General features: G+C 46.2%; 1 protein-coding gene across 1 annotated transcript in view; it reads left to right on the top strand.

The window, feature by feature from the left end:
• The window catches only part of hs3st3l (heparan sulfate (glucosamine) 3-O-sulfotransferase 3-like), a 210,056-nt gene extending 188,341 nt beyond the window's left edge, over positions 1-21,715 (top strand). The window contains exon 2 of the mRNA XM_038777478.1: positions 20,200-21,715. Coding sequence (XP_038633406.1) covers positions 20,200-20,818 — 619 coding nt within the window. The 3' untranslated portion in view covers positions 20,819-21,715. The remainder of the gene's footprint in view (positions 1-20,199) is intronic.
• The last annotated feature ends 2,646 nt before the right edge of the window (positions 21,716-24,361 follow it).

Below are 24,361 nucleotides of genomic sequence, written 5' to 3'. Positions count from 1 at the left end.
GGTGGGTGCTATAGGATGGGGCGGTGTTCCTGATTGGTGGGTGCTATAGGATGGGGCGGTGTTACTGATTGGTGGGTGCTATAGGATGGGGCAGTGTTACTGATTGGTGGGTGCTATAGGATGGAGCAGTGTTACTGATTGGTGGGTGCTATAGGATGGGGCAGTGTTACTGATTGGTGGGTGCTATAGGATGGAGCAGTGTTACTGATTGGTGGGTGCTATAGGATGGAGCAGTGTTACTGATTGGTGGGTGCTATAGGATGGGGTGGTGTTACTGATTGGTGGGTGCTATAGGATGGGGCGGTGTTACTGATTGGTGGGTGCTATAGGATGGAGCAGTGTTACTGATTGGTGGGTGCTATAGGATGGGGCAGTGTTACTGATTGGTGGGTGCTATAGGATGGGGCGGTGTTGCTGATTGGTGGGTGCCATAGGATGGGGCGGTGTTACTGATTGGTGGGTGCTATAGGATGGGGTGGTGTTACTGATTGGTGGATGCTATAGGATGGGGCAGTGCTACTGATTGGTGGGTGCTATAGGATGGGGTGGTGTTACTGACTGGTGGATGCTATAGGATGGAGCGGTGTTACTGATTGGTGGGTGCTATAGGATGGAGCGGTGTTGCTGATTGGTGGGTGCTATAGGATGGAGCAGTGTTACTGATTGGTGGGTGCTATAGGATGGTGCGGTGTTACTGATTGGTGGGTGCTATAGGATGGGGTGGTGTTACTGATTGGTGGGTGCTATAGGATGGAGCAGTGTTACTGATTGGTGGGTGCTATAGGATGGGGCGGTGTTACTGATTGGTGGGTGCTATAGGATGGAGCAGTGTTACTGATTGGTGGATGCCATAGGATGGGGCAGTGTTACTGATTGGTGGGTGCTATAGGATGGGGCGGTGTTGCTGATTGGTGGGTGCCATAGGATGGGGCGGTGTTACTGATTGGTGGGTGCTATAGGATGGGGCAGTGTTACTGATTGGTGGGTGCTATAGGATGGGGCGGTGTTATTGATGGGTGAGTATCATCGGACGCAGCAATGTTACTGATAGATTGGTGCCATAGGATGGGATAGTTTTAGTGATAGAATAGGTGCTTTTGAATGAGGCAGTGTTACTGATAGGTGACTATCATAGGATGGGGCGGTGTTACTGATAGATGGGTGCTTTCGAATGGGGCAGTGTTACTGATAGGTGATTATCATCGGATGGGATGGTGTTACTGATAGGTGGTTATCATCGGATGGGATGGTGTTACTGATAGGTGGGTGCCATAGGGTGGGGTGGTGTTACTGATAGGTGGGTGCCATAGGGTGGGGTGGTGTTACTGATAGGTGGGTGCCATCGGATGGGATGGTGTTATTGATTGGTGGGTACCCTGCACCCACCTGACTGCCCAATGAGCCTAAAATGTTGACATGCTAACTCTGGTTGGTTTTCACTATCTTTAACCAGAGAATGAGCTCAGCTATCTCTGACAGAATTTGGATTAAATCTGGCCTTTTACTGGTCTGCATCATCCCACTACTTTTACTCATTGTTAAAGTCATGAGTATTGGATGATTGGAAAATCTTATTTAGAGTGGAAATATTGCGTTCGCAAACCAAATTTCTCAAAAATTAATGAGCTTGTGGGGGAGGGTGGTCGGGGGGGGGGGGGGGGGGGACTGATTGGAGGGTGTGGTGATTTGGTGGATATTTTAGATCCCTTCCAAGCCTTTTGGCTAATATCATGAGCCCAATTGAACAGCCTTCGTCGTGCCCAACCCGGGATGCAACGAGGCCATTAGTCCCAGGACATGTGCGACTCTCGGGACGCCTCGCGAGATCTTGATAGATCTTGCGAATTGTCGCAATCTGGATCTCGCCCTCACTGGGAGGCATCCTGATTTGCATATTTAAGTGAGCAGTTGCTTTACTTAAATATGTCTGCTCCGGGGTCTCCCATGGCCCGGGATTGAATGCCCATGGCTGGGAGGCCTCGCCTTGATGCAATTTAGTTTTGGTCCACACAAACGTGGACCAGGCGTATTGGCACGGTGGGAGAGGGTGGGGGGGTCGTCCAGGTGATCTGAGGCCCTCGGGTGGTCAGGCTCTGGGCAGGGTTTTACCCTGGCACTCCTGCTGACACTCAGGCACCTTGGCATTGCCAGTCTGGCACCTTGCACTGCCACTTAGGCATCCTGGCCCTTGTCCCTTGTCTGATCACCATCAATAGAATTGTTTGTTGGAACAAGCAAGGGGATGGATTAAGGGCTTGCCTCATCCACTCTGCACATCAGCTTTGTGACTCTGAGAAAGGAATCTATATTTTTAAAATATATTAAAAATCTCATGGCATTATTTCCTGGAGAAGTGGAGGATTATCCTGAGTATCCATCCAAAATTTATCTGTCATATCAACATCACAACAAAACAGATCATGTGGTTCTTATAAAAGCAAATTACTCCGGATGCTGAAATCTGAAACCAAAGAGAAAATGCTGGAAAATCTCAGCAGGTCTGGCAGCATCTGTAGGGAGAGAAAAGAGCTAACGTTTCGAGTCCAGGTGACCCTTTGTCCAAGCTGTAAAACAGAGAAAGTGGGAAATATTTATACTGTGAGTGAGAATGAAAGATGAGTCATAGCCACAAAAAGCCAGGGAAAGCGGGGTGCTAATGGCCACAGAAACCAAGTGTTAATGGCAGTCCCCAGAGAGAACAAAAGGTGTGCAAGGCCAAACAGCAGAGAAACTAACATCAGAGGGTAAACTGTGACAGGTGTAGATGTGGGGGGAGGGGAAGGGGAAAGCAAAAGGGAGAAAGGATAAGGAAAGGTGGATAGGATGGGGGAGGGGGGGAGGGTTAAATATATATAAAGAAAGACAAGAGAGAAAGAAATGGTAAAAGACAGTTAAAATGAAATGGGATGAGAACAAATGGGTCAAGGTGGGTAGAGCTAATCATCTGAAGTTGTTGAATTTGATGTTGAGACCGCAAGGCTTTAGTGTGCTGAACCGGAAGCTGAGAAGTTATTCCTCCAGTTTCCCTGGGTTCTTATTGCTGTTTGTGAGCGTTTGCAGATTGCAAACTGGAATGCATTAACTGGCCATTTCTCCCCACGATGGTACATTCCAATGTAAAATGGCTGCCATGTTGTCTACATAAAGGCATTTGGGAGTTTTTTTCCCTTCTTTTTAAAACAATCGCCCTGATTGAGGTCTAAGGGGGCAAAAAAAGTTAAACTGAAGTAAGCCAGTAAGTGCACCATGGTAGCACAAGTGGATAGCACTGTGGCTTCATAGCGCCAGGGACCCAGGTTTGATTCCCCGCTGGGTCACTGTCTGTGCGGAGTTTGCACTTTCTCCCCAAGTCTGCGTGGGTTTCCTCCGGGTGCTCCAGTTTCCTCCCACAGTCCAAAGATGTGCAGGTTAGGTGGATTGGCCATGCTAAATTACCCTTAGTGTCCAAAAAGGTTAGGAGGGGTTATTAAGTTATGGGGATAGGGTGGATGAGGCTTAAGTGGGTCGGTGCAGACTCGATGGGCCGAATGGCCTCCTTTTGCACTGTATGTTCTATGTATGTATGTATGTAGTCCACAACTACAGGAAGTGTTCATGTTCTCCCCTCCTGTCGATACATCCAATTTGTAAGCAATGGTAAGATGTGTCCCGAAGGAGTTCTACATCATTCTTTACACTGTCAATTCATTCTCGGCTTTCTTTAACTTGTTCCCCTGATATGAATCTGACCCTTTACAGTCAAGGAGTCATTAATGATGACCCTTTGGAATGGGCTACCACAGATTATTAATTGAACTATTATTGACCAAGCTCTGCTTCTGGACAATAGGAAGGGGAGATATCTATTTGACAAGGGTGAGAGGAGTTTGTTCAATTCAGAATACCAGTTATAGTCGCACGAGGCTGCACAGATTATTATAGTTAAATAATGGGCCACAATATTCTCAGTCAGGTGGGATTAGGTCTTAAAACCCTTCTGTTGATGCCCTCTACCTCCCGGAATGAAGTTAGTAATTATTCCAATAAGTATGATTTCATCATCATCATCTGTCTATTGTGGCTCACGTACATTTTTAGTGATGGGTTTAGGCAGAGGGTACTTTTCAACAAAGCACCTCTTCAACTACCAAACTGTTGCTTTCAGAGCTCGCTTGAGAAGGGCAGCACAGTGTTTAGCACTGCTGCCTCACAGCGCCAGGGACCCGGGTTCAATTCCGGGTGTGCATGGAGTTTGCATGTTCTTCCGTGTCTGTGTGGATTTCCTTCTGGTTTCCTCCCACAGTCCAAAGATGTGCAGGTTAGGTGGATTGGCTGTGCAAACATTGCCTCTTAGTGTCCAAGGATGCGCAGGTTAACTGGAGTTACAGGGATAGGGCGGGGGAGTGGGCCTGGGTAGGGTGTTATTTTGGAGGGACGCAACAGACTCAATAGGCCAAATGGCCTCCTTCTGCACTAATAACGGTTCTATAGTTCTACATGGAAAACATTAGACTGTGCCCTGATGCCCAACTCACACGATCCCATCGACTATTAACACATTTTTTTCTTTATTCATTATCAGGATAAGGGCATCTCTGGCAAGGTTTCATTTATTGCCCATCCCTATTTGCCCTGAGAAAATGGTGGTGGGCCACCTTCTTGAGCCAAAGTAGTGTGGTGCAACTAAGTGACCTGCTAGGTCCCTTCACCGTGCAGTTAAGAGTAAACCAGCTGACATGACTCAGACGTGAATCATGGGTACATGGATGAGGTCAAAGAGTGCACAAGGAGAGGGTAAGGGAGCACGTGAAAACAAAACAACTGGAGTCAAGAAGGTGCAACCTTCCTTTCTCCTTTGAGGATTTTAGCTGGAATTCTAGAGGAGTCTGCAAGAAATAAATAGCCATAAGCCTCTTAGAGAACAAATTCTTCTCCCAGACAGAGTGCCAAATGGATGAGAAGAGGTTTCATATGGGAGAAGGTGTTTCAATGCATCATATCAACTCTGCATTTTAGCTGCGAGCAACACTGTGGAATCCCCAACATTCCTATTTGCACCATGGAATATCCCGTGCTCACGTATTTGGATCTTTATGGACTGTGAAGTCAGTAGAATAACTGATAATACTGCTCCAACACAAAGTAACTAACCAAGCATAAACCGAAGCTTGTTGGACATGGGCAGCCAATTAAACGATCTTAACACGATTGCACATGGTCTGTTACATTGTTGGAACATGGTGGTACTTAATAATGGAGAACTTGAAGGTTATATTCAGGTCTCTAGGAAGTGGGAGGGCATTAAATCAAATCCCTCTTTAGCCTCAATAGGTTATATTGAGTGTGCTAAACTCCCATTCATTTCACAGTATGATGTCTGCCTCACGCCTCCCTAATTAAACGCTAATTACTGTTTTCAGTGGTATTAGATCACTAGAACAGATTATTAAACAGTTTTCTCAAGAGTACTTAATAACCAATTAAAACTTACAAGCCTGTGGGAAAGTAATTAATGAACTCAAGCCTCCCATTGTTTTCAACGGTGAAAGATTAATAAACATGTCTGTCATTGAGAATATTTAACTCATCGAGATTTCATAGTCTCCTTGGTTTTCCTACTCACATTGAGGTCTGCCAAAGTTCCCATTGTTTGGGGACTGTAATTAAGATGCTCCAAACTAATCGGAAACTATTTCACCACTAATCGATTTGCTCCTCTCTTCTTTTGTGCACTGAATAGTTTTCAAGGAAGCCTTTCTTTCGGTTCTTGGGGACTCTTCACAGCATAATTTAACCCATTCTCTGGATTTTGCTTTTGATAGACAGACAAACGATCAAGGCAAGGTCTCAAGACACTGCGGGATAGAGTGGGGTAGGGGAGAAATTGAAGCGAATCAAGAAGAAACGCCCAATGTGGGGTTTAAATCCTGATGGTAGGAGAAGAGGAACATTGAATAGTAAGGAGCGCCACCATCGCCGGGTCCTGAGTTAGATTGTGAGGTGATGGGAGAGGAGGGCGGGTGGGGTCTGAATATTTATTCCAATCCAGGCCTGATGCAGCAAGGATGCAAAGTGTGTACAGGAGCAGAAGAGGAAAATTCAAAGGAGCAATGGTCAATTTATAGGTCAAGTTTGAGTTAGTCCTGTCAATGATGTAATGTGGACATCAAAATGGGTACTTTGATGGAAAATGATCCAACTCCGAAAAGATTACAAACACTTTCTTGTCAGAAATTACAGTTTAAAACATTCTAGCACTGAATCTCCAGTGTCAGTATTGAGTTAAGTAACAGTTTGGATGACATCCTGCTCCACTGCTAGTTCTCTGATGCCACGAAGAATAAATGTAGGTTGGCTGTGATGCAATGTGTTCCATGCACAAGCTGTTAAGGGATCGAGCATCATGTAAGAGATGTAGCCTAATGTGCAGCTGTTTGAGCGATAATAAATGGGACCATGGTATTGCAAAGAGGAATTTTAAAAGGACTCCATGTTCAAATGTTTGACACTTCTTTCGAACCAATAAGTTATTTTCAATATCCCGATCCAGGGATTTGATACATATTTCCAGGATTTCATGGTTATCTTTAACCCCACCCCTTAATCATTAGGCTCCTGTGCTCAGGAATTCTCACTGCGCATTCTTCCATCACATCAAAGGGTTTTCAAACCCCGCCATCGACTTTGCCACTCCCTGATCTCTACTCCAGCCCCACAACCCTTCAGTATCAGCCCTCATCTAATTCTGGCCTTTTGTGCATTGCTGATGGGAATCACTCCATCATTGGTAGCTATGCTTTCAGCTGTGTGGGTCCTAAGTGCTGGAATTCCCCCTCAAAGCCCCTCCATTTTTCTACCTCTCTTTCATAGAATCATAAATAATCCCTACAGTGCAAAAGGAGGCCATTTGGCCCATCGAGTCTGCACTGACCCTTTCAAAGACTGTTGCCAATTTAATGGAATACTATAATAATGTTGTTCTTTAGAGTCGCCAATATGGTATTGAGGCTCTTTTTATGATATGATGTTATGTCCCAACAGCGTCGCCAATACTGTGGGTGTTTCTATTTCTCTTACTGAACTACAAGGCTTTGCCGTATATTGGTCAAATGACCACAAAACCAGTTAGTCAGTTTAAGTTCAAAGATGGTTTATTTACACACAAGGGTTACTTCAACATGCAAGCACAATATTCTACAAGTTATACTACACCTATTAACTACAATAACCTATCCTTAACTTCAGGCGATCGGCACTGTGCAAGTGGATAAGGCCTTTATCTTGATCACGTGGCTGGTTTGAAGAAGTGGCCCTAGGTAGCAATTATTGGTCTTGAACTTGGTTTTCTGGTCGTTATGCTGCAGTTGGGCTGGCACAGGCTGGATTCAAAGGAGGCTGGCACAGGCAGGGTCCAAAAGAGACAGAACACATGGCTGTGTCCCTTTTCATCCTTCTGAGTTTTGCACTCTTCGGGGCGGTCCTTAATCTTGGACCCAATAATTCAACAGGCTTCGATCACTGCCTTCGATTTTGGCCAATAAAGGGGCGGGTGCCTTGGTGGCTGGGCGGGTCCTTAGCGGTCATTGACCTTGGCAGTTGGGCTCTCTGAGTAAAGAGAGTGGTGCCGATCAGTCTGTGGCTGTATCGGTTTCTTGAGTGCAGTCCTATTGTTCTGGGGAAATGGGCCATTAGAATGCAATTGAGCGGAGGTTTCGATCAGGTCTAGCTACCAGCGTTAAAATACACAGAAGCTCTGTATCTGTCTGAATCCTGGGTTGGCCATAATTCCCATGGTCCTTTGCAGGTGGCCATCTCAGATGGCTACAAGACCACCCTACCTAAACCCAAACCCCACCTGCGGACAATTTAGCATCGCCAATCCACCTGACCTGCACATCATTTGGACAGTGGGAGTAAACCGGAGCACCTAGAGGAAATCCATGCAAACAGAGGGAGAATAAGCAAACTCCACACAGAGAGTTACCCGAGGTCAGAATCGAACCCAGGTGCCTGGCGCTGTGAGGCAACAATGCTAACCACTATGCTAATGTGCCACCATCCTTTAAGACACTTGTTAAACCCCCGCCTTTGGCCATTTGCCTTCGTATTTGATTTGGTGCTAAATTTTGCTTTGCGACATTCTTGTGAAGCACCTCGGGACGTTTTGTTATCCTAAAGGCGCTATATAAATTCAGGTTGTTGACTTTACTTTCTTGACTCTCCACCTCTCCCTACTTTCAAAATCTCCCTCAACAAACTTGGAGAGACTTAACACCCTTGACCCCCACCACCCCCCTCCCCCCTCCTCCAATATGATATGTACAGAACATGCACAAGGCAAAATTTCATCCCTAATGTAACAGCGAACGGTCTGGGCCAGTTACCCAGAACTGGAATCAAATCCGGACGTAATTTTACCTATTGTTAATCTTCCTTGGCCAACTGGGATGAGCAAAACCTGGCCTGGTCTGGGCTGGGCGAAAGCATTCAATAAATGAATGAACAACTTTGTTCCATAACTAACAAAGGTCAATTTTATAACGGGGATTCAGCCATGAACTGAAACAATACTAAAGAAAGAAAGATTGTACTTTCAGAAGGTTGGACGTGTGCATTTTCATCGATTATTGCATTCAGTTCTCTTGGGGCAACTCATTCTCATTTACATATAATTAAAGTGTTGACTTTGTGTAGAAGGAGAAACTGAATCTAACCCTCCAGTGGTATTAGAAAACTCTGTATTTGGGCTATTGCCAGTTGCAACAGAGCAGAACATAAGCCCATGTGAATTCAGAGTGGAGTTGCTGCTCACAGTAAGTTAACAGAACTCCCCAAACATTTCACTGTAATATATATATATAAACAACTCTTGTTGTAGAATTGAGGTAATAACCAATTTAATAGAAATCTGCTTAACACACAAGTTAAATATTAGACGGAGATTCAAATTAATGAGTCAAGATTTATTCGCTATTTACACCAGTTTCCCTGTAACTTCCTCTGCACCCGCCATTCCTCTGACCCAATCTCTTCGTGCATCTCCCCCTCCACTATTGGCTATGCATTCAGCCACCAAGGTCGTAGACCATTTACCTCCTTGTTCCTCCTCCACTATTCAATTATATAATGGCTTATCATGGCCCTTTATCTGACTTCTCTCCATATCCCTTAATGCCCTTATCTAACAGATGTAAGGAACCTCATTTAAATCCTTGTTTGATCCGTGTCCCTTTTAATTACTGTCAATTACTGCTGCAGCTTTGCAGACTTTCGGTTAAACTTTTGAAACCCCCTCCCCTGCTGCAAGCTGCTAGTTGAACTGGCCCAAGGGGACTCCCCTCCATGCAGCCTGCTGTGTGGCAGGGTCTCATGTTGTCATTTTGATGGACTTGGCCAGCAACCAATCAGTTCTTCTGGAATTCTGGAGCTTATTTGAATCTTGATTCTGATTAGTGGAGCCCTACTGAAGCTTAGGGAGAAAGGCTGGAAGAAGAAGCAATCGCCCTTTGAATTCACTTCTGGTTAGACCTAAAAGGCAGCACAAGGCCAGTCTGGAGTCTTTCTATAACCTCTCAGCCTGGCGATTTAAATGCTTCCAGCCAGCCTGTGAAAGTTCCACTGGAAGCTAAAACAGTTCTTTCTCAGCTGAGGACTTGTGACTAAATACCTTCCTCTTTCCGCACAACCTGAGAGCTGTGGGCAAGTAGTCATTTCTATTCTGATTCGGCAACTGTGAGGCCAGAGCTCTGAATTCCACCTCACCTATTGGTTTCTTTCTGAGAGTTCAGGATAAAGAGGGGCCCATTTGAAAATCCATTTAAAACATGTTGAGAACTTCAGTTTGACTCTGTGAGGCTGGTAGTCCATCTGCTGGCCGCAAGCTAGAATTGCACGAACCTGAGAGGAATCTTGGGCGGTATACTCCCCTACCCGGCGGGGCGGGGGGTCCCGGCGTACCGGAGTGGTGCCAACCACTCTGGCGTCGGGCCTCCCCAAAGGAATTCTCCGCACCTTTAGGGGCTAGGCCCACGCCGGTGGGGTTGGCGCCCCGCCGGCTGCCGCGAACGGCCTTTCCGCCCCGCCAGTCGGCGCGAATGGCTGGCCGAAAGGTCTTCGCTGGCCGGCGTGAGGCCATGCATGCGCCGGAGCATCAGCGGCTGCTGACGTCATTCCGGCGCATGCGCGGTAGGGAGGGCCTCTTTTGTCTCCACCATGGTGGAGGCCGTGGCGGCGGCAGAAGCAAAAGAGTGCTCCCACGGCACTGGCCCGCCCGCTGATCGGTGGGCCCTGATCGCGGGCCAGGCCACCGTGGGGGCACCCCCCCCGGGGTCCGATCACCCCGCGCCCCCCCCCCCCCCCCCCCCCCCCCCCCCCAGGACCCACTCGCTCCGCCTGCTCCCACCAGCACCAGAGGTGGTTTAAACCACGTCGGCGGGAGAGGCGTGATAACGGCGGGACTTCGGCCCATCGCGGACCGGAGAATCGCCGTGGGGCTGACCGCCGTGCCGTGATTCCCGCCCCCGCCGATTCCCGGGTGGTGGAGAATTCCAGCCACGGCGGGGGCGGGATTTACAAAGGTCCCAGACAATTCCCCGACCCTGCGGGGGTTCGGAGAATGTGAAGGCCCAAGTCAATAGAAGCGAAGCTAACTTCCCAAAGGAAGCCTTACCGCCTGACAGTTCTAATTGGAGACAACCCATTGAAGCTCCAAACAAACCGATGATTTTAAGTTCGTCGACTACAATGACTACCAACTCAGCAGCAAAGATTCATCTCATGCCCCTTTCATTCTTGTTATTTCTGAACATTTCCCACCTGCCCACCATCTTGCGTGTATGTCTTGCGTGTATGTCTGGATGGAGGGTGGGATGGGGTTTGGGGAATAGTTAGATTAGTAGACCATATTTCTATTATTTCCATTACATGTTTATCTCTTCTCTTGTCATACATAAACCTTTTTTGAAATGTTTTACTTAATAATCTGGTGTCTATAAGCTATTGAAAAAGTTTGAGGGTCAATGATCTGAGGAAGATATACAAATTATTGGTTAATTCACTTATGTTGGGATTCTGAGGCCTGTGGGGCTGGAATTGACCGTGCACTAGCCCAGTGTGCTGTCACACAGAGGTCATTCAATTGCATTTTCAAGTACCTGTGAGGTACTTAACTGCCCACCCAGCCTTCCCCTAGGATTGAGCACCTCATCTCCAGAGAGCTGCTGGTGAATCAGAGAGGTGGGCAGCCCTCCATTGCTAGTAGCACCACCAGCAACATTGGCTGCTGCCGATATTGTTCAAAGAGCCTCATCTGGGATTCTCGTTGGATGCATAGATGACTGGGGTGTGATGGGGGTCACATGGAGGGGTTTGCTGGAAGCAGGGCTGTCTGGGTCCTACACCATTCTCAATGGCAGGCACTTCAATCAGGTACTGAGTGTCTGTGAATAGGAGTTCCATGAGCTTCCCAACCCAACCCAAAAATGAGGCCATGGGCAAACCTGATTTGTTTGCCTTTGAGAGGCACAGGAGAGCCATGCAATTCCTATCCAATCCCCGAGCCACCATTAGACATCAGCCTCTTCCAGCGCACCCCCCCCCCCACCCCACAATCACCCCCCCCCCCCTCTCTCTCCAGCACCGTGTGGACTTGCCACTATGTTTCCCACCATAATAGGCTGGAATTCTGTCCAACATTTCACAAAGCTGGGTGGGATGGTGAACTCTGAGGAGGTTGCAGAGATGCTTAAGTGTGATTTAGATAAGTTGAGTGAGTGCTCAAATTCATGGCAGATGCCATATCACTTTGGTAAATGTGAGGTTATCCATTTTGGTGACAAAAACAGGAAGGCGGATTACTATCTGAATGGATAGAGATTAAGAGAGGAGATATGCAAAGAGACCTGGGTGCCCCGATGCATCAGTCGCTGAAAAAAAGCATTCAGATGCAACAGGCTGTGAAGAGGGCAAATAGTGTGTTGGCCTTCGTAGCGAGAGGATTCAAGTACAGGAGCAGGGATGTCTCATTGCAGTTATACAGGGCCTTGATCAGACCACACCTGGAATATTGTGTGCAATTTCGGCCTTCCTATCTGAGGAAGGATATTCTTGCTGTAGAGGGAGTGCAAGAAAGATTTACCTGATTGACTCCTGGGGTGACAGGCCTGACATATGAGAAGAGATTGAGTCGGTTAGGATTATATCCCTAAAGTTATAAGAATGAGGGGGGATTTCATAGAAATCTATAAAATTCTAACAGGATTAGACAGGGTAGATGCAGGAAGAATGTCCCAATGGTGGGTGAGTCCAGAATCAGGGATCATGGTCTGAGGATATGGTGTAAACCAAATCCCGAAAGACGTGCTTGTTAGGTAATTGGACATTCGGAATTCTCCCTCAGAGTACCCGAATAGGCGCAGGAATGTGGTGACTCGGGGCTTTTCACAGTGACTTCATTGCAGTATTAATGTAAGCCTACTTGTGACAATAAAGATTAATTTTTTTAAATGAGGAGAAATTTCTTCACACAAAGAGCAGTGAGCCACAGAAAGAGTTGAAGTCAATACATGCTTTCAAGAAGGAGTTAGATATACCTCTTCGGGCTAATGGGATCAAAGAATATGGGGGGAAAGGGGAAACAGGTTACCGTATTGGATGATCAGCCATGATAATGAATAGCAGAGTAAGAAGTCTTACAACACCAGGTTAAAGTCCAACAGGTTTGTTTCAAACACGAGCTTTCGGAGCACGGCTCCTTCTTCACCTGAAGAAGGAGCCGTGCTCCGAAAGCTCGTGTTTGAAACAAACCTGTTGGACTTTAACCTGGTGTTGTAAGACTTCTTACTGTGCTCACCCCAGTCCAACGCCGGCATCTCCACATAATGAATAGCAGAGCAAGCTTGAAGGGCCAAAAGACTTCCTCCTCCTATTTTCTACGCCTCTATGTTTCACATTGGTGTCAGCCCTACCCTATTATATCCTTTTAACATTTTAAATACCTCGATCCGATCACCCCTAAACCTCTAAAATTTGAGGGAGAGCTTATAGGAACATAGGACTAGAAACAGGAGTAGGCCATTCAGTCCTTCAAGTCTGCTTGGCCATTCAATAAGTCATGGCTGATCTGGTTGTGGCCTCAACTCCATTTTTCCATCTGCCTTCAGTAACCCATGTCTCCCTTGTCTATCAAAAATCTGTCTACTTTTGCCTTGAGTGGATACAATGACCCAGCCTCCACTGCTTCCTGGGAAAGAGAATTCCACAGACTAATGAGAAAAAAATATCTTCAACTTCATCTTTAATGGTAGACTTCTTATTCTTTGTGCCCTCTGGTTCTACTCTCTGATCAAGTTGCAACATCCTCCAGTATCTATCCTATCAAATCCCCTAAGAATCTTAGATGTTTCAATAAGGTCACCTCTCTTTCTTCTAAATTCCAATGGGTATAGGTCCAACCTACTCAATCTTCTTCACAATAAGCCCCCTCATCCCAGGAATAAGTTGAGCCTATAGTTCCATAGATTCCTTGCAGTGCCGAAGGAGGCCATTTGACCCTCTGAAAAAGCACCCCATCCAGGCCCACAGCCCCGCCCCAGAACTCCACCTAACCTTCACATCTTTGTACGCTAAGGGACAATTTAGCATGGCTAATCCACCTAACCTGCATATCTTTGCACTGTGGGAGGGAACCAGAGCACCCGGAGGAAACCCACGCACACACTGGGTGAACGTGCAAACTCCACACAGTCAACCAAAGCCGGAATCAAAGCCGGGTCCCTGGCGTTGTGAGGCAGCAGTGCTATAACTAGTGCGCTACCATGTCATCCTGAGATGCAGTATCAGTATTCCAAATGTGGTCTAACCCAACTCTGTACAACTAAATCATAATTTTCCCTTTGTAATCCCTTTCCACTGCGGTAATGCACTCCTTTAAGTTGCCCCTTAAAACCTAGCTCTTTTACTGTGCATTGGATCTTATATGGCTTGATGGCAACTTTTGTCTGGCAATGCTGCTTCATAATGCCTTGGGACGTTTCACTACATTGAAGGTCCTATATAATTGAAAGTTGTTAATGTGATAAGGCAGCCTAAATGCAGTTACTTCTGTCCTTGCACTGCTCAGATCACAGTCGCAGCTGTCATAGCTGCTCTTTAAGCTCCAAAATGTATGTGATGAAGTGCAAAATCTGAGACATGACTGATGCATGGCAAATCCTTCGTAAATCTAACTATTGTAGACATTTTTATGTGTTGTTACGGTCTTAATTACATGAAATAATTCTGCTGTAATAAGTTGCTTATCAAGGTAGTTTTATGAATAGCAAAATAGGTTAACAATATCATAAAGAGATACTCTTTAAATATTAATGTTAACTGAGCTATAGTATTATTTGGTGAGGCAGTGTTTCTTCCTTTCTTTAACCGGAGGCATTCTCAAGCAAATAAAATGAATCTGCAGCTGCCTTAGCAAAGAAATTATCGGAGCTCAGAAACTGCTCCCAGAGCCCTTTCAAAAGCTAAATATTGCCAGCTAGTGTTTTCACATTCTAAGTGCATCCTTGCAGTGACCAAAATTGCACCCAGATCAAAAATTCATGTGAATGTTCCCTCCCACAGGCAAGGAAAATGCTTGTGTGGTCATTAAACCTCTTTCAGATTTTTTAAAAACAGGGCCACTTCATTCCATGGCTTTTGAGTGCATGACTAATTGGGAGTCTATTGATAATTACAATGGAGTCAATCAGTGAGAGTACCCCTGTCAAGCCTATGGAGAGATAAGAGGCTGTTCACTGAAGGCTGCATTACAAAAAGAGCATCAAGAGTAACATCAAAATGAACATTCCCCGACCACAAACCTCCCTTTCATCTGAGAAATATTTTGTACTGTGAATGTTACAGGAAATTGATTTTTTTTCCTGCCTTTACACTGGACTCTCCGAGTCGCATTAACCCTTTGCACCTGGGCCTCAGTAAATTACTTTAATCCTTTCCACCGAGACCTCGGTAAGTGACATTAACCCAGTGATGGGCACCCTTGGATAATAAGTGGGCTCCTTCATCCCAGTGGGCCACAAGATTGAAATTGGGCTTGTTCACTAACTAAGACCATTGAACAAGATTGAAAACGTGTAATTTATGCTGAATATTTCACGACGAGGTATATGAAATGCTTAATCTTTCATAAATGAATAGAACTGTCATTAGCTTCAAGTGGTAAAAGCCAGAGGACAAGATTTACCGAGCAACTGCAGGGTTTATTTCAGCAACAGAGCCGGCTTGCCAGCGGGTTTTCTGGCCCCGTCATTGTCAAGGGGTTACTGTTGACTGTACCACTCATCGTCGGGAAACCCATGCGCCATCGATGGGACTGGAATATCCCGCCAGTGTGAGCAGCTGGCAAATTCCGCCCAAAAGGAATATTTACACTTTGGATGTGGGGGGAGCTGACGACTCTCTCAGTCAATGTGTGCAATTAGCATGCACCTTACTTTGGTTGCCCTAGCTTTACATACGTATGACTTCAGTCATGCCGGTAGGTAAAAAGCTACGCAGGTAGAACTAGCAGATTGTGGCAACTCTGTGTGTGGGCAATAGTCAGCAAAATGTCTCATGGGTAGCCCTCAGAACTCTGATGGGCCGGGTGTGGTCCCTGGACCAAAGTTGCCCACCACTGTGAAGTGTAAATCAGGACACAGAGTTAAACACAGAGTGAGAATACCTGCTCCATGGGGACATCTTGCCCTACTCCACATTCTGGATGCACATAGACTGTAACTTCAATTTTGGTGCTCAGTGAAACTGCCCCAGAGTGACTCCTCATTTGTCGTATAAATGTAAGGCCCGCCACCCTTAAAATTCTCTTAACCACTCGTAGCTGACAACAAGTTGACTGGTTTGAGGTTGGCGGTTGCAGCCAGAGCATGGATGATGGGCTTATGCCTGCAGTTACTGGTATAAAACCTCTTCTTTTCCGTCAACCAATAAATTACAAAAAGCCTGGAAACAAAAAGCCTTCATTGGGGAAGACTCTGAGCGGAAGCTCAAAGTCAAGATTCTGGTGTTTGAATAACTTTGCATTCACAACCTCACGCATGCACGGTTGCTGCTTTAGTGTGATAATAACAGCTGTTTCAGTTTTACTACAAACTCCCAAGCCTGACCTTTAGTGTAAATCCCCAAGTACCATCATATTGTGGAACTACAACATGTATATTTATTTATACAACTTACAGGGTTTCTAACAGAGCTTTTAAAATGCACTTGAGAAAATGTCAAGGACCTGCAATTCCAGTCAGTGTTTAGGTTTATTCATTTTCTCGTGTGGATGTCATTGGCTAGGTCAGCATTTATTGCCCATCCCTAATTGCCCTTGAGAAGGTGGTGGTGAGCCGCTTTCTTGAACCTCTGCAGCCCATTTGGTGTAGTACACCCAGAGTGCTGATAGGTTGGGAATTCCAGGGCAGTCGTCCAGTGATGTTTGGCTCGATCATTTTTGAATCCTTGTTCAAATTCTTGCTCCATTTTTTGCATTGATGATAATTTTTTTGATGAAGGAATTGATAGTCGCAACCCTCCCCATTTTCCGGTCACTCCTTCCGCCTGCCTGCCCTGAGTTCCGCTGTATATAACAAACAAGTATGTTAATTTTTCATCACAATTTTTGACTTTTTCTCCATCAGTTAATAGTTCTTTTCCCCATTGTGGTGGATTGGGGTGTCAACTGAGTTAAATGTAAAACAATTTAAGCATCTGGCCTTCTCTGATCACCTCACAATGAGGTCTGACAAAAATAGCAAATATTATTTAATATACAAAGAATTCAGAATTAACAAACCAAAGATTTGCTCCATTTTGCCACACTATAGGAAGTTTGTGATCTTGGAAAACTTTTGCGTGGTTGCCCATCTTATTGTTCCATTCTTCCTACTTGGATTTCTACTTTCTCCCTGCCCCGCCCTCTCAAATTGAATGTTTGCTTCAACTGTGTGGGCTTGGCAGGGCTGGCAATCATATTAAGTGATGGAGGGGAAGAGGCCCCTGTGAATGGGGTTAAGGTGAAAACCCTAGACCAGGGCAGAAGCTTAAGCTCTCCCTGTGGCGACTGCAAAAATAAATAAATAAAACCATTAAACTTCTATTCTGCTGCCTCCGGTTGCTCTTCCCAAAACATCAGGCCGACAGGGAAATTCCAAAGGCTTGTCCCTCTCACAGTCGTGCCATCCCCTACCTGCAGACCACCATTTAAAATGATAGCAGGGGATGTGTCTGCCTTGCGTGCTTGGGTAGTTGGCACCTAGATTAATGTATGTAAATTCCAGGCATTTAACTGCCCACTTTTTTTACTGGGTAGGGAGGCTTAGGATTGGTATTCAAGTGTCCATTCCACTCTGTTTTATCAGCTAACCCCTTTCTAGCCTGGCGCCCTGCAAACTGTCTGACTGCTGGTGTTCCTCCTTGCCAAAATTATTGTTTTGTGGCCTGTAAAACAACCTTCCAAGGCTAAAAATAATAAAGCATATCTCTCCCTCTGTATCTCTGCTGTTTGTGCACAGCACTGTGCAAGACTCACAGTGGGTTTTACTGTTTCAGACAGGCCGGTTCTACAGATGCAAGGGTGTAGACCGTGAAATAAGATCTTGACCTTTAAATTGAGGGTCATTTTGCATCTGTGCGCTCTGCAGTTGGAACAGCCGGGTGGTGATTTTTTTTTTTAAAAAACCTCCCTGTTTGCTCTGTGATCAGGGTCTGTAATTTGTACACATGAGAAGTGCTCGAGGCAGTGGAGAGGGTTCAGAGGAGGGTAGAGCAGATTGCTGAATAATGAAGAGGCTAAGGGAACCGCAAAGTATCGTTGCTGAGGGAAGGAAAATTAAGGGAATTCACGAGCTGAGAGGGGAATCACTTGACTTCTTGTGCAAAGGCACTTTGAACACAAGTAAAGGAAAACCGAAGGGTGAGATGTGTTCGCAACACTTCATTCGCCTCCCCAAATTGACATCCATCTGACTCAGATCTTGGATATTTGCATAATTGTTTCCGTTTAAGTAGGAGATTGATTCGACATTGATAACTTTCCATTGCCTGTAGGTTAACGTTAATATTCCTCAGACATACTACACTGAGCATCTGGTTAATAAAAATATTGACTGTGTCTTTAACTTATTCCAACCATATGTCGTGTGTGGGTGGAAGTGCTTCATAGTAGAGCTCAGGGGATAGAAATAAGTTTGGACCCAGACTTGGCGCACCGCAACTAGCACAAGCCTGAACTAACAGGCCTGAAGGTCAATGGGACTTGGTCCTTGGGCTTGATGCTTGGCACAGTCCAAAGATGTGCAGGTTTGGTGATTGACCATGTTAAGTTACCCCACAGTGTCCAAGAATGTGTAGGGTAGGTGGTGTTACGGGGATGCAGGGAGGGGGGGGAGGGGGTTGGGCGGCCTAGACAGGGTGTTCTTTCAGAGGGTCGGTGCAGACTCGGTAGGCCGAACAGCCTCCTTCTGCACTGTAGGAATTCTATGGTTCTATAGTTCTACATGTCTGTGCTATTTGCACCTCCACAGGCTGAAGGCTTCAATTTTGATTGACACCCACATAGTAGCAGCTCTTTCACATGTCTCAGGGGAGGTGCTGGTTTGAAAAATATGGGGCTAAGAGGCAAGCACTATCCTGATAGAATCGGTGCAGAGTCCTGCTCCTTCATTTCCACAGGACCGTTTTTTATTATTAAAGTTCCTCACTACTCATGTTTGCTGACAATGACACTAGGATGAATACTAAATGGGGTACTCAAAAGACGCCAGGTCACTTGTATTTATTTTAGGGGGTCTATATGTTAAGATTTCATAAAGGTCCCAAAGAGTTTAACAGTGGGACTAACACTTGGGAGATTGGGCCCAGGCTATCTCACTGTTAAACAGGAATGAACTGCACCTATTTTATGCCCCAAAAATGAGTTCAACGCACACCAGTTTCTACCCCAGGATGTAGAAATTGCTGCTTTTGGAGCATGAGTGGCACTCTTTCACCACCCCTTATCCCTCAACAACTACACAAAGCTTCAGTCCTCTTTGTGTTCATAATTATTTTACCCTGGATTTGGATGGGTGCTTGTCAGCAACATTGCCTCACGGATGGATAAATCCGAATTAGATACAGATTAATGGATTGGATCTTTACACCTGACCACCGGGGCTCTGTGGTAGACACTAGCTGGCCCGCAATAACCGAAAGCTCAGCGTTTGCGCTGGCCGGGAGGGTCTCCATGAGTAAGTGCTGATGTTCAAAGGGATAGAGCAGCAGAAGTCGTCCATTCAGCCCCGCCTGTTTTTCCAGTCCATTAGATGATGGCTGACCTGTTAGCCTGTTTCACTCTAACTCCTACCACTAACGGGAAAGCATCAGGAATGGTTGCGCATGCTCACTCGACCCACCCTACTGCTCCCGATGCTTGCCCAACTGCTCTTGATGCCTTTTTGCTCGGCAGCAGCAGTTTGGATTTATCAAAGGCTGTGTTGTCTCACCCTGCATTGGAACCTGTAATGTCAGCATTTCCCGTTTCCCGTGGGAATCCGAATGTTAACATTCAATGCACGAGGATGTTGCCAGTGATAACATCAAGTGACATTACAATGGCAATTCCACTGTAGCATTTCAGTGTAACTCTGTAGCACATAGAAAAACATAATTTTCCAGCATCAATTCACCCTGATCCCAACCTGTGATGGGATTGCAATCTCAATTAAATTTGATTTGATTGTTGCCTCCTTAGGCTTGATAAAATTTGTTAAGGCTTTGTGCAGGGAGCTTGTACACAGTCCTAGTAGCTCAATTGGTAGATAATAGGGGTCAGATTCTTCCGTCCCGCCTGCCGCAGGATCGCCATGAGCGGGACACGGACCATGTAAAGGTCCATTGACCTTGGGTGGGAATTTCCGGTCGCCAGGCGGGCGTGGCCGGAGAATCCCACCCCAGGACTCTTAATCCCAGAGTTTCACCAACCTAAAGCATTAACCCCACTTGATGCGCTTAATTCACCTTCCTGGATTTGGGACGATCTCTAGGTTCTCCACCTTATGATTGGAAGGTAGACAAGTGGGAGCTCAACAGGCAAGAAAACAGTTAACAAATGGAGGGTTTTCAAGCTCGTGACTTGAGGGGTGGTGGGCAAATGAATGTTTCTCTTTTGACATTTCAGGGTAACTTATTTGTGATTTCTTGCAGGAACCTGATGCCCAAAGCACTTGATGGTCAGATTGTGATGGAGAAAACACCCAGATACTTTGTGACGGCAGAGGCTCCAGGTCGTATTCATGCAATGTCCAAGGACACCAAGCTAATAGTCGTTGTACGGGACCCAGTGACAAGAGCAATCTCGGACTACACCCAGATCATCTCGAAAGCACCAGGTATCCCAGATTTTGAAACTCTCACATTCAAAAACAGGACTACGGGCCGGATAGATGCATCGTGGAGCCCAATATGGATTGGGATCTATGCTCAGCACTTGGAGAACTGGCTCCAGTACTTCCCCTTGTCGCAGATGCACTTTGTCAGTGGGGAAAGGCTGATCAGTGATCCATCTGGAGAGCTGGGCAAAGTCCAGGACTTCCTTGGCCTGCAGAGAATGATAACAGATGAACATTTCTTCTTCAATGAGACCAAGGGCTTCCCCTGCCTGAAGAAGCCCCAGGGCAATGGCAAACCTCACTGCTTGGGCAAAACAAAAGGCAGGATCCACCCCAACATAGATCCAGGAGTGGTAGAGAAACTGCGGGAATTCTACCGGCCTTTCAATCGTCATTTCTACCAGATGACAGGACAGAACTTTGGCTGGGAATGAAAGAGGGGTGGGAGAGTCCAGCAGTGGCAAAGAACTGAAATGCCGTTGGAAGAGTGGGAGATATGATTGCCATGCCAACAATTCCAAGTTCACACAAGTCGAAGATGTAGCCCATGCATTTATATCATCCACTGGAGCAGCGTCAGAGATGTGTGTATTCTGCATCTGCTAATCTACAAATCTTGGAAAGACTAGGCACCTGAGCGTGAGGACTTAAAGACTGTGGACATTTTCACTCAATATTTACTCAACTCTTCATCACACCTTTAAAAGGGCAATGTTCATCTTGCGAGGCAGATTGACTTTATTTTCATTTGCAATGGTCCTGAGCAATGTTTTTTTTATATATATATACATATATATAAATAGATATATATATCTATTAACAGCAAGGTCACAAAGGTGAATATCGTCAGGGCTGAGGTCCCTTTAGATTCACTGGCACTCGAAAACTGTACCACAAAAAGTTACCATTTCTCTGAAGCAATGCTTAACTGTTCAATGCCACATTGGTGATTTATCACTTTCCCTGTGTCATCACAGTTACTTCTTTGTTGTAACAGCAGCATTCTGAAATCATAAAAGAGCTTAACTGCTTGCATTGTCTGACTTTAATTTCTTGTAGACTTTAAACTAATTTACCTCCCTCTTCCCCATATTACTGTCTGTGATACAAATGGAAGGAGGACAGCGGTACATCTGAGCTCTCCCACCTGTGAGAAAAGCTTTTATAACTTGTTTGTGCCAGACATTAAGACAACCTCCTCTACCATAGAATAAAGCCAGCATTCTATTGCTCCCTGTTGTTTATCCTTTTATCCATGTTGTATATATGTGTGGTCGTTTTCTGCAAATCATTCTATTTTTCACAGCTCCAGTAAAGCCTGCGTAACAGAAGTGCTGCCGCTTCATTTTTTTTGCCTCATTTGAACACTTTTCAAAACTCGCAAAAAGAAAGTGAACACCCTTTTCAAGGAACTACCCCACTCTCGGCACTGTTGACATGTTCGTGAATATCCATATCATAGAATCATAGAATCCCTACAGTTGCAGAAGGTGGCCATTCGGCCCATCGCCTCTGCACCGACTACCTGAAAGAGCGCCCTACAAAGGTCCATTCCCCTGTCCTATCCCCATAACACAACCTGAACATCTTTGGATGCTAATGGGCAATTTTAGCATGGCAAATCCACCTAACCTGCTGATCTTTGGACTGTGGGAGGAAACCGGGACACCTGGAGAGAACCCACACAGACACGGGGAGAACGGGCAAACTCCACACTGTAAGTCACCTAAGACAGGAATCAAACCTGGGTCATTAGCGCTGTGAGGCAGCAGTGCAAATGTAGGTGCAGTCCTGGAGACCACATGAAAATATTGTTGCTGTCCCCTGGGAACTAACTCCTGCTAATATTGGTACAGTCCTGGGAACTCCCACTCCAGTAAGACCCCGGCAATGGTCCCCTCCAAATACAGATACAGTATCCCCTCAGCACACCTGCCCACTCCTTGCAATTACTGGTACAGTCTTGGCGCCCCTGCAACTCTTGGACATATTGCTGGAAACCCCTTGAAAACCTTATCATTGGGTGTGATTTAACAGCCGCGTTGCACCTGGTGCCAGTTAACTCATGCGAGAGGCCGAAATAGGGATCCACGCTGGCTGTGAATCAGTCCGCATTCCCGTTGGAGGGGCTGGATCCTGCCTCGACATGGCGAGCTCATAATTAAGGGCAGTCTCCATCTCATTAGCGAGTTGGAACCCAATCTAACGGCCTCCTGGGAACTAACCTCCGGCTGGAGGTCACAAGGTTGCCGTTTAACATGAACATTTGTGACAGGTCATTAAGTCATCTGGGTGAAGAGGCAATGGACTATCACCCCCACCTCACTATCGATGATTGCTCTCTCACCGGCCAACCCTGCGATCTCTACGGCCTGTTAGTCAGAAGGGGTGAGGACTCTGATGTTTGGAACCCCGCCACCCATCTGGGCCCTTTTCACCTGTTATAGGCCAATTTGTCCTACAGGGAGAGAGAGGGGACATTGTGAGCCACACGCTTGATGCATCGGGCTGGTCTATGGCATGTGGCATGAGTGGGCACCACACCTGGGCATGGAGGGGTTGTGCTGGTGGGTGCCAGGGTGTGCTAGGGCACAAGCGCAGTGATATGCTGGTTTTGGGGGGGGGGGGGGGGGGGGGCGAGGTGCCAGCTGCCGACTTGTCGGGGGAGGGGGGTGCTGAGGTCAAGGAGTTGGCAGGCAGACCAGTGGAGGACCTTGGCTGTCTTCCGACATTGTATGGCGGTCCTCATGATCACGCTGCCTGAACTGATGGGTGCAGCGACTGCCTCCCAGACTGCAGTGGCAGCCCTGTTGCTGGTCCTCCGACCCCCTCAAGGGAACAGGGTGTCCCGTCTCGTCTCCACTGCACTCAGCAGGCTAGCCTGTTCAGCATCCCAGAATCGTGGAGCAGGTCTACGTGATGCCATGGCTGTGTGCTGCCTGAGAGTTAGTTCAGGGGGACCTTGTTAGGGGAGGAGCAGCCGGGCACAAGTCTGGGGAATCAGCTGGCGGGACAGCCAGTTCTGCCATGAGGCTCATGGGGGATCGTTTCCGGCACTAAATGCCGTTAAATACGGACCTCAGTCTTGCCAGCTCGCCATCGGGAAGCACCCGGGAAGTCACGCTCAATATGACACTTAGAAATTTCCCCTATCGAATAACTTTTTTAAAGTTGTCAAAAAAAAATTCCTCAGTGCTACTGTCACCAGTGCTATTCGAGTTCCAGCTTCAGGTGTACAGAAAGAGTTAAAAGCAGTAACAATTATTTTCAAATGTTACTGTTTTCCGAACATCCTCCAAGGCTGTAGCCAGCCTGAAGGAAAGCAGTGTAATCACTGCTGAAAATGCATTTTATACTCGTGTACAGCAACAGAAATAACATTAATTCGTAAACAAATACAGAAACTGATGATTTCATTGGCCTTTCAGGGTCTTCTTGCTTCCAGGGATGACATTTTTGAAAACACAGGCCTCTAATTAAGATCTACCAACAAGATGCAACTGACGGAAGTGTGAGATAACGCCTGAGTACAGAAATTTTGCTATTAGATATTCCCAGAAGCAGACAAAATGCCAGTTTCTGAGCTGAACCAGCACTAATAAGTCACTTGCAGTAACAAATCACTTGCTTCTCACATGACGCACTCGCTAATTTAACCATCGCCATTCTAATGTATGCAAGGAAGTTCTTCATCAGTTCAGCCTCTTAATTATCTAGCTGGTGTGAACCCGTCCTGACTCCTGGGAGTTTAATCTGAATAAAACTGTCACAAGTTACTTCTGGTGTTATAAAAGATATCTGTCTCCTGCTTCCATTCTGTTTATTTGCTGTGGGTCTGAGTGTAATTTCGAAAGTCCAATCTCTGCCTTTGTCCATGGAACATGATAAGCAGTCATGGACTCTGCCTTGACGTCTGTAACCCAGTTCTGTTATGTTTCCTGGTCTGTGTGAGAATGGTAAGGACTTTGTGGGTCATT

The sequence above is a fragment of the Scyliorhinus canicula genome, chromosome 18 (assembly GCF_902713615.1).
Source record: "Scyliorhinus canicula chromosome 18, sScyCan1.1, whole genome shotgun sequence".
In the NCBI taxonomy this organism is placed as follows: Eukaryota; Metazoa; Chordata; class Chondrichthyes; order Carcharhiniformes; family Scyliorhinidae; genus Scyliorhinus; species Scyliorhinus canicula.
Note: the sequence above shows the minus strand (reverse complement) of the source record. Positions and strands in the feature narration are given on the sequence as shown.